This window comes from Sinocyclocheilus rhinocerous, unplaced genomic scaffold (genome assembly GCF_001515625.1).
Source record: "Sinocyclocheilus rhinocerous isolate Xijiao unplaced genomic scaffold, SAMN03320098_v1.1 scaffold418, whole genome shotgun sequence".
Lineage (NCBI taxonomy): Eukaryota > Metazoa > Chordata > Actinopteri > Cypriniformes > Cyprinidae > Sinocyclocheilus > Sinocyclocheilus rhinocerous.
The window spans coordinates 456,178-475,835 of NW_015651146.1; the positions used below are offsets into that span (position 1 = coordinate 456,178).

The 19,658-nt window shown below is 35.7% G+C and overlaps 1 protein-coding gene across 1 annotated transcript in view; it reads right to left on the minus strand.

Annotated features, from left to right (window-relative positions):
- LOC107712657 (voltage-gated potassium channel subunit beta-2-like) overlaps positions 1–10,138 on the minus strand; it is a 44,415-nt gene extending 34,277 nt beyond the window's left edge. The window contains exons 1-2 of the mRNA XM_016517967.1: positions 10,046–10,138; positions 7,674–7,960 (exon numbers count right to left, since the gene is read on the minus strand). Coding sequence (XP_016373453.1) covers positions 7,674–7,960; positions 10,046–10,096 — 338 coding nt within the window. The 5' untranslated portion in view covers positions 10,097–10,138. The remainder of the gene's footprint in view (positions 1–7,673; positions 7,961–10,045) is intronic.
- Between the last annotated feature and the right edge of the window lie 9,520 nt (positions 10,139–19,658).

Sequence of the window (19,658 nt, forward strand, 5' to 3'; positions counted from 1 at the left end):
GTGTTTTACTCTAGCATTACATAAAAATGTCATTTTAACATTAGTGTAATCATTTTAACATGAGTTTAGGAACTGAATAATAAAAAGGAAAAATAAAAAACTGCTTAGAATTTACTCTTTGAATTCAATATGCACTGATTCTTATTTAAGCTATAAAAGTTATTTAGGTAAGAGCAGTGAGTTATTTTCTCTTTGTCTTTTGTTCATTGCCCCATATATTGCAAGCCGTAGCGATATGCATATTGCGATATGTATATTTGCGATATTTCGACATTTTCGATATATTGCACAGCCCTACTTTAAATCTTAAAGTATTTTTTCACCCAAAAATGAAAATTTAATGAAAATTCACTCATCCTCAGGTCATCCAAAATGTAGACGAGTTTGTTTGTTCAGCAGAACATATTTAGAGATATTTAGCATTGCATGCACTTGTTCATTAATGGATCCTCTGCTGTGAATGGGTGCCATCAGAATAAGAGTCCAAACAGCTGATACAAACATCATAATAATCCAAAAGTAATCCACACAACTCCAGTCCATCAATTAATGTCTTGTGAAGTTAAAAGTTGCCTGTTTGTAAGAAACAAATTCATCATTAATGCATTTTAACAATAAACCGTCACTCCTGACCAAAATATGAGTCCGTAATCTATAATAACACTTCCTCCAGTGAAAAGGTCCATATTTCTCTCCTGAATCAAACGAGACTACTGGAGAAAACTATATTATGGACAGAGGACTCATCAAAGGTTCAAAGTTAAAAACGTCTTAATAAATTTATTACAAACACACACAGTTTCTCACTTCAAGACGTTAATTGATGAACTGGAGTCATGTGGACTATAGTGATGTTTTTATCAGCTGTTTGGACTCTCATTCTGACGGCACCCATTCACTGTAGAAGATCCATTGGTGAGCAAGTGATGTAATGCTAAATTTCTCCAAACCTGTTTCAATGAAGTAACAAACACATCTACAGGTGCATCTCAATAAATTAGAATGTCGTGGAAAAGTTCATTTATGAACTATCTGTTTAAAGTTAATAATAAAAGGTAATGCATATGTTATGCATCAACTACTCTCTTACATGTAAAATAAAACAACCAAACCAAACAGGAAAACACAAGCAGGCAATCATAAAGTCACTTCTCATGTATATTTATAACTCTGTTCTGTAAGAGCCCTGAAGGTTACTGTAAAAGACTCGACATATCCTAAAGCTCTGCAATCCTGATGACATTAAAGAGACTTTAAGTGCACACACACACACACACACGACACACACATGACAGGCTTCTCAGAAAATGGGCTTGCCAATATAGTGCGCAACTCAGTGCAAAATCCATAAATAAATATATTTCATATAAGCTGTCTTTTTCACATAAGCTACATCTCATTAGACTGCAACATCCCTGCCGCTCCCAATGATGAAGCGAGTAGACTTCTAATGCAAAATCGAACTCCGTGAACTCAATGTCAAACACTGTGTGGTTACATACCAGAGCTGTCACGAGTGTTAGAGGCTCTGTTTCAGAGATTAAGTGGAACAAACATATTTATTTGAGACACGTGGACAGACAAGCGAAGAGAATGGGAAGAAATACACCAGGTGGACAGCATAGCATTTACTGCATTAAAGCACTGACAGCAATTACAGCTACATATACCAGCTGCTGCAATTCAATAGTGCTGAGCTGGTCCACAAAGCAAGGAAAATGAAGAGTGTAATGATCAACAAATTAAAATGAACATGTTGCAGAAAATTGCATTTCCATAAGCTTTCTTTCCGCTAATGATGCCCACAAAAGCACAATCACAGCTCCAAAGGAATTAAGAAACTCCTTACAGGTCTAAGAGGGTGCAGATATTGTGAATCTGACATCTGTCCTGGTTGAATAGTCTTTACATGTGAGGACATGGTCAGGCGGTACATAAAGAAATGCGTGAAGGGTGTGATAAAACAGAGGTTCTCAATATTTTTGACTCCAAGTACCCCGCTTTGTCCAAGACAATATTCCAAGCCCTCCTCGAAACTGTTGTAATAAAAATAAACTAAAATAAAAATAAAAAAGTCAGTTCAATGTACACTTTTTTAGCATTTTAATTAATATTATGTTAATATAACTAAATTAAAATAATTTAAGATGTATTACTGCCCACTGGAAGTTTGCCTTGAGAACCACTGATGTAAAATGAATAAATATTATTCAAATTACTCAAATTAACACAAAAGTTGTCCTGCATGTGCAAAAATGTTGACGTTTGCAGAAAATAACAGACTTATGCGGGCACACAAAAACATCTGTGTGTGCATGTGAAAACTCAAGTAATAATAATAATTTATGCATTTAGCAGACGCTTTTATCCAAAGCGACTTACAGTGCATTCAGGCTATACATTTTTGACCAGTATGTGTGTTCCCTGGGAATCGAACCCACAATCTTTTGCGCTGCTAACGCAATGCTCTACCACTGAGCCACAGGAACACAAACTGAAAATGTTTTAATTTTAAAATTAATTGTTATCTAGTGTGTATGTGAAAGTATTTTTTTTTTTTTTTCATTTTACAGACTCTGTAACTATTTGTATTATTAATATTATTTGTATTTAATTTCAACTTAATTAGAAAAAAGCAAAAAAAGAAGCAGTTTTCATTAGTGATGTCAGACTTTTGGACAACACTGTATTTATTTGCAAGAAAAAAAAGAAAAGAAAAAAAAACGTATAAAAGACAAATTCCTGATACACAGGGAAAGACTGCTAGGATCTGCACATGTTCAGCTCCCCAAAAGACTATCTATTATAAGGCAGCAGTTATAAGGATGAAATGCCGGGTCTCCCATTTCAAGCTTAAGCTGCATGAGCAGCTTAATTCACAGCTACAGCGCCTGCGGTTCTCTCACATTGCTCCATCGCTCCATCTTCTAGACACTCTCTTAAAAAAAAAGCTAACTGCACTTTCTTTAAATTGAATTCATAACAGCCTGGCCTTTTACTGGGCAGACCTGGAGGGAACAGCAGGAGACCGCCTGTCCGTCAGCATTACTGAATAGAGGAAAAGAACAGAATAGATCAATGAGTTTAGATTAGAGAATTTTTAAGCACATTTGGTCCCACTTTATATTAGGTATCTTTCATTAGTATGTACTTACGTAAAAAAAAATAGTTTGGTACAATGTACTTATTGTATTCAAGTTGCACTGCAAAACACTTTTTTTTTTTTTTTTACACTGATTTACACTGTCTATTAAGGTGGGATACCAATGGGAAAAGTCGACAGTGTAATTATAAATGAAATTACATGCAGATATTTTATAACATAAAAACATGTGAATTGTATAAAAAAATTAACTGTTAGTACATAGTAGTTAAAAACATTTAACAAAAAGTGTGTCTGCATATTTTGTTTATGAAACCAGGAGTGTATACTGCATATTCAAATTTAAACGCACTGTTTCAGACCACAAATGATCAGTTTGATAGAATAACTTATTCAGCTCAAATGCACAGTTTTATGCTGGATTTATATTAAATAACAATAACGTAGCAATAACAATTATATTCAATTAAAATGTATTTGTATAGCACTTTTCACAAAGCTTTACAAATAATAAAATACTTTACAATCAGCCTTACAAAAAGACTTACAATCAGCAAAAGTGCCAAGGAAAAAATTCCCTAAAATGTTGAGAAAGAGACCTTGGGAGAAGCTAAGAATCCATGCTTGTTTCTGACCTTCAACGGACAGGGGATATAAAGCACACACAAAAGCTAACATTCATATAAAGCGAAGACAAAGATGTGAAGGAATCTAATCCATTCGAGGCAGTTTTACAGCACCGTCTAATCCAGGCCCAGTGAACCATGTCTTATGGGTCCGTCTTTAGCTTGGTATCGGCCTGCAGAAAACCCTTTTTCCAGAATATGATTATCCCAAATAGTCTGATGTACTTAGATTATGCCAGACTGAAGGACATGTTAACACATTTATTCTCCTCTCCTTTTTTTCATTCTGTTTCTTTCTTCTATTGAAACACAAGATTCTCTTTGGATCATTCTCAAATCATTAAGTTCATGCTGCTTGAGCGCTGCTAAAATGGGACATAAATACAGAGACATGGAATTTATATTAATATTAACCCTCACTGTATGCATACACTGCCAACGATAAATAGTTTGGAACAAAGATTTTTAATGTTTTTGAAAGAAGTCTCTTATGCTCACCAAGGCTGCATTTATTTGATCAAAAATACAATATTATTACAATTTTAAATAACTGTTTTCCATTTTTAATATATTTATTCTTGTGATGGTAAAGCAGAATTTTCATCAGCCATTACGTCAGTCCTCAGTGTCACATGATACGTCAGAGATCATTCTAATATGCTGATTTCATTAAACAAAAAATGGTAATTATTACAAACTTTTGGCTGCCAGTGAATATATATGTATTTATGTATAATCTGGGCTGCATTATGTAAGTGCATGTTTAATCTGTACCATCCCTAAGGGGAAATACTACATAAAAAATAAAAGGGAAACACAGAAGGAAAAACAAAGAGACAGAATGAGCGTCCTTTAATTGAAGAGGAAGTAGAGCAGAAAAGAGGCCTGCCTCATTAGTTCTGGAGGACAGAAAGAAAGAAAGACAGACAGAGGCAGGGGCTCCAACTCCCTCCTGCACGGCACTTAATTGGTTATTAATTATTACTCTTGTACGGTTAACTGATTACATTCAAGTTCAGGAATTTTGGGATGACCGCTAATTGCATTGTGCTATTGGACTACGGTGGGATTCTGGGACAAACAATGAATCATAGTAGAAGTGAATCCATTAAAATGTCATCTCAAAATGTAAGGGTTATAATGTAATTCTATGAGAACTGAACTTGACAAATGAAGACACTACAGATGGACTGGTCAGTCTTGTTTTTGACAGACACAGACTTCACAGCACACATGATGCCAAGATGATGTGCACTTTCTGCCATCTGGTGGACATACCTGGCACAGCAGTTCATTAGGTTAGTGCCACCAAATGAGACAGGGTTTGATGGTTAGCATGATCCAGTTAGCCCCTGTTGGTAGATGAACTACACTATCTGGACCCAAAAACATCTTTTTACATTTACAACCATATAAAAGTATTTGTATATTGCGCAAGCAATATATAAAATGCAAATATTTCATTATAGCAGTTGTTTGGACCTGAATAGACCTGGCTGCTGCTTTTCATGTCATGATAGTCGCAAGTAAAGGGCTTGGGACTGTTTAGACATGACAACACAGAGACTATTTAAATCCACACAGGCAAAAAGGACAGTAAAGGAAGTTGATGATGGACTTAGTGATCAAACAGACCGATATAGATGCATGAGAGCATGTGGCAGGAACAAAATAGACAACTGCTTTCAATAATTCAGCAACAACATGCCAGGCTGCGAATATCGACGCTGTTATGAAATGATCCTGTGTAAAGTGTGAAAACTCTAAACAGTGGACATTTTAGAAGAAAGATCATTTATATTTCTCAGTTGGCAAACTACTTGCTAATGATGCTTTGTTTAATCGATGCATATTCAGAATGTGACTAAAAACAGCACAGATTGTATGTCGAGCGATAGCTTTGCTTCACCATTTGAGGTTTTTAAAGCCATTGTGATTAGTTGTGCTATTATATTCTGTAATTGAATCATCTGTGTGATTATCTGTCACACACTGAGCAATCTTTGATCCAAACTGGAAGACACAGACTGCTGACATTCTACACCACTTTTGTCAAAACACCAACTGTCCCTGACCATCAGTGCAAAGACATTCTGTCTCTAAAATTCCAAAAGCCTCCACAAGGTGCACTGGAAAACAACACAATAAATTTACAGGTAAATTATTAATGGTTTAAGATTGTATTGGTAATACTTTATAATTAGATTCAATTCATTAACATTAATTAATACATTAGGTATAATGAACTAACAATGGCTGCAGTTAGGGCATTTATTTATCTAGGTTTTAACATTTTAAAAAATAATAAATTAGCATTGAACTATTGTTCATTGATCATGTTTGTTCATATTAAATAATGACATTATTTAATGTATTATGAACAAACATAATCAATGAATAATAGTATATTTGTAAAATGGTAACAATGTAATAAGATATCATGTTAACATTAAATTAGTTAACACGGACTTACAATTAACTATATTTTACTACACTGTAAACCCTAATGTTGTAAAGCAATCAGGTTCTCATAAATTAACATTATTTAAAATACTATGTTTTGCCATCAATAAAACAAACAGGCATGTTTAATTAACTTATTTGGCAGCAAAATCTGGCAAATGAAAGTTTGAAAAACTCAAAAATATTATTTATTTAAATTATTCACTCTTCCTCTGTTCAATCTGATTGCTTGAAGTTCAGTCTGACAACCATGCTGATTGGTAGATAACACAAGGCGGTAAATATTTTGGTCTTTGACAATTTCCTTTTCGCAGCAGCTCTTACTGAAAAACTAAAAAACGAGAAAAATAATAAACTGGTAGGTAAAATATGTATACACTTATTCTGATTCATGTTAGCAAATTCAAAGTACTATTCAAACTACTGTAATGTTAACAAATGTGACCTTATGTTAATGAATTGAAACCATTGCAGCATTAAAAATGACTAGCAATGCATCATTTACAAAAACACTTATCATTTCTGATAGATATATTGATATGCCTGATCTGTTGCTGACAGGACAGTCATGTAAAAAACCGAGAACACTATACAAGCAGGCCATCATGGGACCAATGCCCTCCCAATGGCTTATAAAAGCAAAGCACTTAATCCAAATCACACAGCTGGTCCAGACGCCGCTTCAGTCTCTGCTTAACACTTGCTATTCTCTCCGGGTGACTTAGATACACACAATATGGGCCAAAACAAGACTCTGTTACACCTCCAAAGTGACAACCAATAGTCTAATAGACCAACAGGCAATATGTATGCGGTAAGATAACCATGAAGATTGATGTCAAAATTATTATCAAAAGCGTTACTTTCTCGAACAGACCAGTATAACCATGCTAGAAAACATTCATCTAAAACAGAAAGGTTGAGTGTTGTTATTGTTAAATAAAACTTCCGTTTTTGGTAATTAAAAAAGCTGAAGTAAAATAAAATATAATTAAATATAAATATATTTTAATATATTTTAATATATTTATATATTATATTTTATACATTTATTTTTATATTTATGTCATTTAAAAATAAATTATAAATATAAAAACCTCTAATAACTGAGAATTTTAAGTACTACAATTATTAAAACTAAACTGAAATACAAATTAAAGCTATTTTGAAATATTTTAAAAATAATATTAAAATGAGAACAGTATAAGAAAATCACTCAAATTAAACTAAAATTAAAATATCAAAATAAAAACTAATTCAAAATATACTATTAAATCCTAAATAATACTAAAATCTCACTGGTTGAAAGACCAAATAGTAACTTACCAATGAAGAAAGCATATTTTCCCAAATAATTATCAACCTTGATTAAATTGGGAGCCACATTATTTTTCTATCCAGCATCAATCATCGAGCTAATCATCATTTGTGAAACTCATTCCCAGACTTCAAAGCAGGACTTGCATCTCTGTGGCCCTTACCTGTACCTCATCCCAGTCTGGAAGGAGATGGACTCCTGTAGAGACACTCCATTGGTCCTCAGAAAGTCCTCCAGATTTTTGAGCTGGGCGGCGGCCCGCACCTCACGCAGCCTCCTAATCTCACCCAGTTCCCCCCCACCCTGCCGCAAAGGGTACAGGCCCTGGTCAGACAGGTAGCGGTCGATGTCGCTCCGCATGCTTTCGCTGAAGGACAGGGACAGCATCTTGCTGCTACTAATGCTGTTGCTCCTTCGTATGCTGTTCCCCGGTGGTCCATTCTTGGGGATCTGCAGGGGTTCGGAGGGGACACTGTGTTGGCGGCTGAGGCGGCGGCCGGCGTGCCCGACCCGAAGCTCAGTCAAACTGCTTCTATGAGTGGCAAACATGCCTTGCAACCAGGTGACCGGGTCTCACACACACAGACAGAAGAGTGAAGCAAGTGGCATGACAGAGAGCAGCAGACTGTTGCAGGTCAGAACCCTTGCTTTAAATAGCGCCCGCCTCCCATGGCAATCAACACTGTAATCACACATCCATGCACTGCATTCAGAGCTCACCCTCCCGGCCCCTCTTCTCCTATGGGACTCCAATACAACAGCTAATTTTAACGGGCTGATCTTCATAGAATAAAGTCAAGTGCTGGCTAAATGGGAGGTGTATTCTTCTTTCATACACATGCGTGATCAATCAACAGAGGTGAGTGGACATTCAGGCATGCTTGAAGAATGCTGTAAGGCCTGCTGCAGTTGCTCTGGAGAACCTGAATGCCAAAACGATCCATGATCCAGTCCGTTAAAACAGCCTCGTAATATATGACGGTCAAAAAATAGACTGCCATTGACCCCAACAAAGGCCAGAATCCTAAAAATAAATATCATGTACCTCTTGTAGTACAAAAACATAATGAGAGGCCTAAACATAAAATGTGTCTATATTCATGTTTCTTCAACTTTGGGCACTTTTATGTACCAGGTTGATTAGGTTTTGGGTTGATTTAGGTTGTTTTTTTGTTTGTTTGTTTGTTTGTTTAATCACAAACATTTTTTACCAGTTACATTGTTATCCGAAGATCAAAATTCTAAGATCTAAAATTATCATGCCTTCATCACTTTTTTTGATACTTTTTTATTTATAAATTAAAAAGTCAAAATTTTAAACTTAATTAAAATACACCATAAAATATTAATTATTGTATGTTTAAAATTATTATAAATATTGAAATAATCCAATTTAATATGTATGGGTGGAATAATGTATAATAATGTAAATCTGAATTTTATGACTGGCTTTCTGATGTGATGTGATTTCTGCAACACAGAACAATTTTTGCCTCTACAAATTTTGTAATGTAAAAGAGACAATGATGTTAGTGAAGTGTATGATGATGAAAACAAAGAAAAAAAAAATCATGGTATTAAAATATATATATAATTTGAGATGTGCTGGAAATGACACTGTGGAAAAAATAAAAAAAGAAAGAAATGACATTTTTCTGTGATGCACATGTATCACTGCTGGACATTTTTAGTTGACAAATTTAGTGAGAAACTAGTGAGAGGGTGAAAAGTGTGATTTAAGAGACTTTAAATACACAGGCTCAAAACTACCCATAGCCTGAAGAAACATCCATATATTTTTGTAGTCATAGGATATATACATAAAGCAATTTTTTTTAATTACAAATGAAGTGGTCTAATGCTGCTTACCTGTGGCTTTGACGAATAACCAACTAATAATCACAAATCTAAATCCTTATAATATATAAAAGTGCAACTGTCATGAGGAATGCTGAAAATAGTCATTGCTCAAACAATAACTGACTGGTGTTCTGCTGACAAATGACAACAGAAATCCATTTAAAACAATATACAAGAACCCCTTGTGCACAGAACTGTATGCCTAGGACATATCTGAATAATTTACTCAACAAACATCTATGTACTAATCATTTGAATCCACATCTCATGTGAGTCTGTAGGCAATCCTGGTCCAAAATGACATTTCTTCCATCAAAAAAGTAGCATCTGGCTTTACATCTCACCGAAAACAATACATCAAGTAAGAGATAAAAAAATAAAAAAAAACACCACTCTCCACAGCTTAGTTTATCTTTCTACCCTGCAAAAGCTCTAGAGTGGGAAGAAAGTGACTTAGTATGAGGCAAACCGACCTTCTTTACTCTCATAACTAAAACATCATGATGCAGTAGCTAACAGTAGACCAAGAGAGTCTGTGGATCTAAGCCCTGCTCTCCGTTCCCCCACCACATTAACGCCTCTAACCTGAGAGAGGACTGTGGGCGTGAGCGGGATCACCATGCAACATCCTCAAGTGGTACCCATGTTCAGCTAAAGTACCAGCCTTGTACTTACCCGGTTCCTCGGAGGTCGAGTCACGTACGGGTTTTGCACTACACTGCTCATCTGACAACTTAATGGTGGTCAGCACACTAAAGAAGACTGCCGTTTTCCTCCTTAAACTGAGAGTCTTTCGAATATGAGCCTTAGTAATTAGTGAACGGCAAAATAAAAGCTCCACCCCTCAAAAACATCAGACACCACCCACACTGGCGAATGTCACAGAGAGAATGTTTTGCGAACCTATCGCAGTGCCAGAATGCACTGCAAACATGAATTATTCAAGACAGCTTTTGCTCTAAAAGCCTTTGATGTTGTACCACAAGAAAGTGTACTAAAAGCCATTTTTTTGCTTGTTCTCTGTTTCGTACGAGTACAAAATTTAAAAGTACAACCCAGCTATCGCAAGCAGAATGAAGAACAAAAAAAAAGCATTGCATATTATCTTGTTCAGGGTATAGTGAGGAAATCCTCACTAAAATAAATAAAATAAAATAAAACAAAATGTTTTTAAATGGAACTAAAATTATTTTAATATTTTAATATAATTAATTAAAATATTTTATATGTTTTAAATGATTTTTAAAATACAATAAACACATTTAAAAAAGAATACAATTAATAAAATTAAATTACATTTTAAAACTAAGTCAAATAATATAACATTTCGGTACACACAGTAAAGTTCTACACAAAACTCACAAAACACAAAACTCTAAATAAGGTGCTACAAATAATTTAATAATGCAAATGTCACATAAGTCATAAAGAAATGATGTGTGTGTCACTCCTTGCTGTTTTCAAGTGCAGATATTCTGCTTTAGATAATGATGACAATAGATTCAGGACCATAGGGGTGTGAAGGAGATGTTGGAGAGAGAGCGAGAAAGAGGTTACGTATTCAAGTGGAAGTCAAACCCAGCAGACCGTAAACTTGTTCATACAGTAGATGGTGAGTGCTGTTCTCAGCTGCCCATTACAACAGGAAACACATTAGCTTTTAATGTATAAGCACAGTAGCTTATTTGCTCTTGTGTTAATTACAGTTCTCCATACAGAGCAACTTTGACAATGCTGCGAACATTGCCGTTTCCTTCATTTCCCAGTGACTAAAGACTCCAGGCGTGCCTTCAAACAGTAGCATCTATTATTTAGCATACACCATTTGCCTGTGATGTCACATCCAGTCTAAATATATAACTCATTTCATAGGCCAGTATGAGTCTGCGTTCCTCCGTCTCTTGTGTGAAACCAGATCGCCAGTAAGCGTAGGTTCAGTGTTCTCTCAAATGACTCAGCAGAGCTCATTATGAAATTATTACACTACATCTTGGCTTTGTGTAAGATGTTGATGTCAGGAATAGCTAAACAGAGACAGGAAGAGCTACAGCATCACTCGGACAAGATGAAAATAGAGAGCATATCTCTGTAGAATGCTGGCGATGAACTTATATTTAGAACATTAACACAGTGTTTTGTAGGCACATTTCCTAAATTAAAATATAGGTTTGGGGTCGGTAAGATTTTTTGAATATTTTCTATTTTATTATTTTTGAAAATGTAATTTATTCTTGTGGTGGTAAAGCTGAATCTTCAGCATCATTACTCCAGTCTTCAGTGTCACATGACCCCTCAGAAATCACTCTAATATGTTGATTTGGTGCTCACGAAACATTTCTTATTGCAGTTAATATTTGTCAAAACTATGATAATTATTTTAGGATTCTTTGTTAATTAAAAAGTTCAAAAGAACAACATTTATTTGAAATAGAAATCTTTTCAGCATTATCAGTGTCTTTACTGTTATCTTGATCAATTTAATGCATCCATGCTGAATAAAAGTATTAATTATTATTATTTTTTTAATTATACAGAAGCCCAACTTTTTGAACAGTACAATATATACTTAAGCACCTAAGTATATCCTCCATACTTACATCAACTTGGCAACAATGTCTTTTAGGTTGAACATATGGTTCCTCTGACTGAAATATAATTTTAAAAAGCCTTTTATGCCATTTTAGAGCAAATATTGACATATACAGGAAAAGGTGTCTTTGCACAGTAACGATGTACTAAAAACAGAAACGTTTTTTCCTTTGCGTTTTTAAAAAGTGTCGTGTACAGACGGGAACACGGTCAAAACAATCCCTGTTTACACAGATTTTCAAAAACAACTAAAAATGCTGTATTATGCATGCCAGGCCAATAGTTGGCAATGTCACTTTATAAGGAAACACTACGCATCTGCACACATACCTATAGACTAAACACATAATACGCATGAGCATGATATCACCATTTTCACAAATTCATGTTTTTGTAGTTTACACAGAGACAATAATGCTACTGTTTTCAAAAACTTACACTTTGAAGGTTTGCATTTTCAGGCCCCTAAAAACACACTGTTGTTGTGTAAATGCCACCTTTTAATTGTAAATGCTGTTGTGTAAACGCCACCTAAAATATATTTTTTAAACCATATCACCACCCCTACAAATGGTTAAAACTCCTTGCTGCTAACACAAAAGTTTCAGTCTCAGCACATGCTAGGAAGTGGAAAGTTACTGATTTTACAATCCAGCTCCATCACTATTGTCCTTGGGCAAGGCACTTAACTCCAGGATACTCCAGGGGGACCGTCTCTGCATTTTACTCTACTGTATAGTGCTATGGATGAAAGCCTTTTATGTAATCTTGTGGAGAGCTGGCTATATTTACACATGAAGGGCAGATGTACAGTACCTGTAAAACTGCAGCTGTCTCTTTGGACTCCCACATCGAGCTCTACAGCAACAGCAAAAAAGAAAAAAGGAGTGTTAGTACAACTTAGTTTGTCCTTTTTAACTTTATTTAGTGGAGGTGGGAAAGAATAATATAAATATAGTGCATTGGTTATGTATTGGTCATATAGGTCTTTTCATTTATCAGTAACCTATTGACTCTCTTGGAGTATGAAGGTTCTGCTCACGTATAAGGGGATCCAGTCTGCCGTGTGGAGAGACGAGCAGGGGAATCCGTGTTGGGTTCAGGGTACATGGAGCCGTGAGGGAGGAGAGACCAGCTGACAGCTCTCACTTAGACTCTCAGCTTCTGTACAGAACAGAAAATATCGGTTAAAAAAAAAAGCAAAACAGTGCATGGCCAGGAGGTGGCGCCACTTATTTGTTTTGTGCCACTCATGGGGAACTCACTGTACACTCTGAAAATTACCCAAAAGACTAAAAGTTGCATTTACATCTCATTGCTGGTTAGCCTGAATATCTTCGATCTGTTTAGATCTGATTGATTCTGCTTCGGAAAACAAACTCTTCCTAAGCCAAACTAAACACAATGCTATGCTGACTTAATTTTTTTCTTATTCTTGAAATGCAAACACTAAAGGACATTAAACAGAGAAAAGATAGTAGGGTCAGGGGGGAAAAAACATCTTAATTTATTTCTGCACATCTTGGTTCAAGGGTGACCCACTCATAACTTATTTAGCTACTATGCTAATGCATATTTCAGCATTAATGATGTGTGCCATAAATAGCTTAGCTTACAAGTACACTGATGATCAAGTGATGTGTTATGGGGTAACTTACCTAAAAACCAATTAGAATTCAGTGCAGCAGTGAATTTTAGCCCCATGAGTCACTTAACCCATCTTGATCTCATTAGTGCATGAATTTTAGAGGTTAGAGGCCATTGAAATGCATATTCTCAGAAAGAACCATCCTAAATGTCCTCTATTAGCAGTGATCTGCCATTGCTAACATAGTATTCATACTATTTGAACCACTACGGACATAACAGTGAGGTAAATGAGTCACCTTTTATAATAAATAAATAATTATAAAACCACTATTGTGAATGCAATGAAAATTGTATGACCACTAGTACAAATGGTACAAAATAGAGCCTTTAAGTTGTTTTACATAGGTTTGCAACCTTGCAACCCAGTTACTACAATTTGGAACATTATAAAATCAGCGTGAAATACAATCGTGTGTATATTCTGTCTCTTGTCTTTTTTGATCAATAAACATTAAACAAACCTGAAAATAAGCACATACATAGATAAATAAATAAACAAATAAATACAGTTAGAATAGTTAGAGTTGTATCCTAAATTACATTAAGATGCAAGTCAGAGTGCTTTTTAGTTAGTAATAAACTTTTATTTTACAAAAACATAATCCCTGTAATCCCTGTGTGTTGTTTCCAGCATGGGCAAACTCCCAATATTACTGAACAAGCATGACGCTGTTGAAAGCCTGATGAGGTCCACCTGCTGCCTCCTCTCACCGCAGGGCCAACTGGCCCATCTCCAGCCTGGCAGAATGTTACCAGCAGTACATTATAAACTGCAGAGATAATACATTCAGGCAAGAGAAGTGAGAGAAAGTGTAGGGTCAACACTTCACATAGCTCTGTTTGGCACATGGAGTACTGATGCTACTGCAGAGTGATACAGTACTCCAGCAGAAAGAGGGGGAGATTTTGGGGTCATATACACTTATAGAGTGCATTAGTACCTGCCCACCGGAAGTTTTTTTCCCCTCGTTCATTTTTTCAATATGGATATTAAAAACGTCTTCAGTGAAGCGTTATAAGCCTTGAACTAAACCAACCAGCTACAAGGTGAATCACAACATTACAAATTTTTATTTGAAGCAAAAGGGTATTTGAAAATCAGACAAAAAGACAAAGGAACAAGACTGTGTACTTAAGAACATTAACACTGGCTTTAATGAGGGAAAGAACTATGATGCTGGCTAATGTAGATTTTTGCCATAAATTTTGTTAAACATGATTGTTTTAAAAAAATAAGAGGAAATAATGCAAAAAGATGGCTTCAAGAAAAGCATGTACCATCGATTAACAACCTTGGAGCTCTGATTGGTCTGTGTTTAATAATCCTATAACTTTTGTTTTGGCTTATTTTCAGGTTTAAATAGGATTTTGCAACCTACTTTTGAACCTCACTCTATTAGGTTATAAAGAATAATACTCAGAACGAAAAGAGATGGAAACTGCAGAGAACAGCATTAAAGTTCATATTTACAAAGATACAATTACAATAACAAGGAGTGCTGTTTTATATCAATGCTTGGTTACAATTTTTCCAATAAACAGCTGTGATATTTTAATATAAAGCCACCACACAGAAATCAACTAAATCCAGTATCACACCCTAAAGAACCTAAAACAGCCTCCTGAAATCTACACCAACAATTAGGTAAGTTTTATCAGTCTTTATCGCATCACGTCCTGCGACTCTTGTATCGGAATACGTCTCATATCAGGATACTCAACCCTTTAGTCTGATGGCTAACGCTTTGGTTTTGGATGTCAATGTGACAGAGACAACAGCCACAATCTGGCCCTCGATATGTTTGCTAAAGGTGTCCTCTGAGAGGCCAGGTGGCATGAGCTAGTAATCACCCTGCATGACCTGAACACACCGCACACAAACACATGAAGCTATGCGCAACATGAAGAGAGAGAGAGAGAGACTTTATGCATTTTATGCAGACTATACATAACACATAAAAGTGTACAGTATGTTGACAGTCAGGCTTATTGATTGGCCTTTAGCTAGATACAGCAAAAAACATTATGCACAGTATGTTCAACACAACCTAAAGGGCCAACGGCAATCAATGCCGATGTCTGTGTTCCTTCCATTACAAAAGTTATTTTGAATTTGACATGCCAAAATTAATATAAAATTTTTAATTACTGTAACAGTATTTACACTTTACAACTTGTAATAAAGTTTCCTGAGCACCAAATCAGAGTGATTTCTGAAGAATGAAGACTGCTAAAAATTCAGCTTTGCAATCACAGGATGAAATATTTTAAAAACAGTACAATATTACAATAATATATTACTGTTTTACTGTATTTTTGATTAATTTAATGCATCCTTGATAAGCATAAGTGACTTCTTATATACTGTATGTGGTTAATTTTAACAAGGCAGCATTAATGTGACATTAATATTGTGTATAGTGACATTATAATATAGTGACATTAGTACTGTCCTGCATATGTTCTTCAGATCAACGTCCTACAGCGAATGACAAACTGCTCAATAACAGCTCGGTTGTAAGACATTTAGTGGATACTTGCTTTCTGTGGCATTTTAAAATGGAGAGAAAATAAAAAGAAAGAAAGCGAAAGAGGGAAGAGAACAAGGGAATGGAAGTTAGATTTATAATATCAAGTTCACATTTCTGCTGTTTCATGCTGTTACGGGTAGTGTGGGGGGAGGGGATAGTATCAATACACAGTAAGACATGAGTACCACGGCAACACACTCTCTCTCTCTCTCTCTCTCTCTCACACACACACACACACACACACACACTCACTCACTCACTCACTCACACACTCACACACACACACACACATACACACACAGAGTGACAGGTAATTTCCTTGACTCAGCAGGTTCTTTCAAAAACAAAACCAATTTCAATGGATCTTGAGACATGGTGAAATTTGATCATGATTCAGGAACACCAATTCAATGTCCATATGTGGTGTCCAAAAATCTAGGATTTAAAGTACTTTTTTTTGCTTTTTTAGGTTTTTGAATTAAGCTAAAATGAGAAATGATTCAATTTAATTATTTAATAGACGAAGAAATGTTAGAATGCAAAATGAAGAACTAGTTTTCTAGATTTCAGTTTATATCTTGCTCTGCCCAATGTGACAAGAATGCACCTGACATCATAATTACAACTTCCCAACTCATAAATAACTTCCATTAATTTGCCTATGCATGTAAGCTCTATTATTTAAAAATGGCAACAGATCATTACTACACTTATCACCTGTATCAGTGTTTACAGCATGCATAATGTTATGTAACATCCTAGCTGAATCAAAGTAGGCAGGGAAACAGAGTGATCCACCCTTCAGACATATGGAGTGAGTCAGGTTTAGAGAGAGGGAGAGGTGGGGCAGGCTTTGAGATCATAATGCAGTGAAGCCTCACTGTTGCCTCATCAGGATTCTGGGCAGTGTACCGCATTGTCAGCATGCTCTCGCTCGCTCTCGCTCTCTCAGCACTCGAACTCCTCTACAGTGCTTTGTAGGGTAGCTCCTAACTCTGCTGTGTGTTACAGATGAGCTGAATGGTGGTCAATGTCTATTGTAGACATCCCACTTCCCCAAGGGCTTTTAAGAGCAGCTGAAGAACACAGAAAATGCTGGCCGCCTCGTGCCAGTCCTCATTAGGAATGCATCCAAGATGTTTTTTTCTTTTCTGCCTCTCTCTCTCTCTCCATCGGTTAACTACAAAATCAATCATAAGTGCTCTGTTACAGTCTCTGCTAATACGAGGCACAAAACCTGAGAAAAAGTTTACTAAAATTCACAGTTTGTTTACTTTAGTCCCATTCGAAACCTGAAAATGCTATCTTTTCATTTGGTCTGCTTTGTATAGTCTGTTTTAAATGACGTATCCTTTGCTGCCCATGATATCCCAAAATGCTGAAAAAAATAAAATCTGAAAGTATGGTTGGAAATGTAAAGTGGTGCCTTGAAAAAACTGTTTGAAACCAGTTTCAACAGAAGAGATATACATACAAAAATGCTAGATGTTAAGTCAATGACTGACTTGGCAATAAGGGGACTTATATTAAAAAGGTATTACTGTGAATGTGGAGTTTTCACTGTTATGGAAAAAATTTGGGGGGGATAAAATTTTATTAAAGCTTAGATTTTAAAAAGTTTAACTTGAAAAAAAGTTGCATTTGACAAAAAAAGCATAATCTGAAATAACAGTCTGACTTTACATTATAGGCTTGTTTCTGCAGTCTATATTATTGAATATCGATTATAATGGGAGTGATTCAGTTTTTCAGTGCTCGCTTGCATGATTGGATGTAAGTGCAAAAGTCTACATCCCATTTTAAGATTTTAGAGATGACAACAAATTTTAAGGGTTGAGCTATAAGTCAAAACATTTACACATAAGATTATATTAGGTGTGTAATTTTACAGTACCAGGACACTGTATTTTCTGATATATAAAATACAGATGATATAGAATGCATTATTAGGATTCATGACGATCTGTAAATCAATTGAAAAACTTCAAAGTGCCACACTAACAAAACTGGTGTGGTATGATGCTTAACTAAGAAGTCTTTTAAACCCATTTACATTTCAACTCAATAATGCATTCAATAACACTTTTAAAGAGGTAGTTCACCCAAAAGCAACATTTTGTCACCATTTACTCACCTTAATCCACACCTGTATCACTTCTGTAGAACACAAAAGATGTTATATTTTGAAGACCCCATTGAATTTTATTGAATGGAAAAAACAACAGCACTGAAACATTTTTAAAATATTATCTTTTATCTTCCAGAGAAGACACAGTGTCATACATGTTTAGAATGACATGAAAGTAAATGATGACAGAATTAAAAATTTTTTTGGGTGAACTATCCCTTCAAATCATTAGCATGTAGAGCAGCACAAAGCTGAGCTGGAAGTCCAGTCACTTTAGGACCTGCTGTCCACCTTCTTATTCTTATATACTCCAGAATAGACCATCTGGACTATCACAATCATCTCACTCCAGTAAAAATACAGTACAACTGAATATATGAAGCACCTAGCAACCCTATGACTGCAGTGAACCAATCACAGTGCAGAGTTTGAACTGAAGCCAAAACTCTGCGAAAGTAGACAGTGATTACCTCTAGAGTGCTAAAACATGAGTGTACACGTAAGATATGCATCAGCGTACAAATAGAGATGCAATATATCTCTTCTAAAATTATCAGACATGACATTTGTTAAGGTTATTTCCCACAGAATAGGACTGGTTTAACAACTCTTACTGAGCATCAAAGAAAACAAAGGATTCTGGCATGTAAAAAATCATAAACCAAGACTACAGATACGATTCTAAAAAGACATACTGCAGTTGCACACTCACCAGTGTCCTGTGCTGTGTTTCTGCCTGATAACTCCAGCTTGGCTTTCACTGTTGAAACACAGATGGGCTGAGCAGAATCCTGTCTGAAAGGTGTAAGATAGAGAAAGAAAGAGACAGACAGGGAAGAGAGAGAAAGGGAGGAGTGAGCTCAGGATGTTGCCAGTGCTTTGGCTTGCAGTAATGTATTCCTCTCCAAGCTCAGCGGATCTGCTAACCGGCTATGCAGATCATCAACTCTGAATGTGCGTGTGTGTGTGTGTGTGTGTGTGTGTGTGTGTGTGTGTGAGTGTGTGTGTGTGAGGAAAAGTCTCTTGAGGGTGAAACACAAAAACATAATAAAAGCTGCTCATGTGCATATTTAAGTGCTGAGTAAACTAAACAAAAGCCATTCAGAGCAGGTCTTTAATGGAGACACTGAAAATGTCAATTCAACCATCAGGCAAACAAAACATACATATGTTTGTTTTAACATCTTAAGTTTATTTTAAATTAAAGGGGTCATATGATGTTGCTAAAAAGAACATTATTTTGTGTATTTGGTGTAATGAAATGTGTTTATGCGGTTTAAGGTTCAAAAAACACATTATTTTCCACATACTGTACATTATTGTTTCTCCTCTATACCCCGCCTTTCTGAAACGCGTCGATTTTTACAAAGCTCATCGGTCTGAAAAGCGA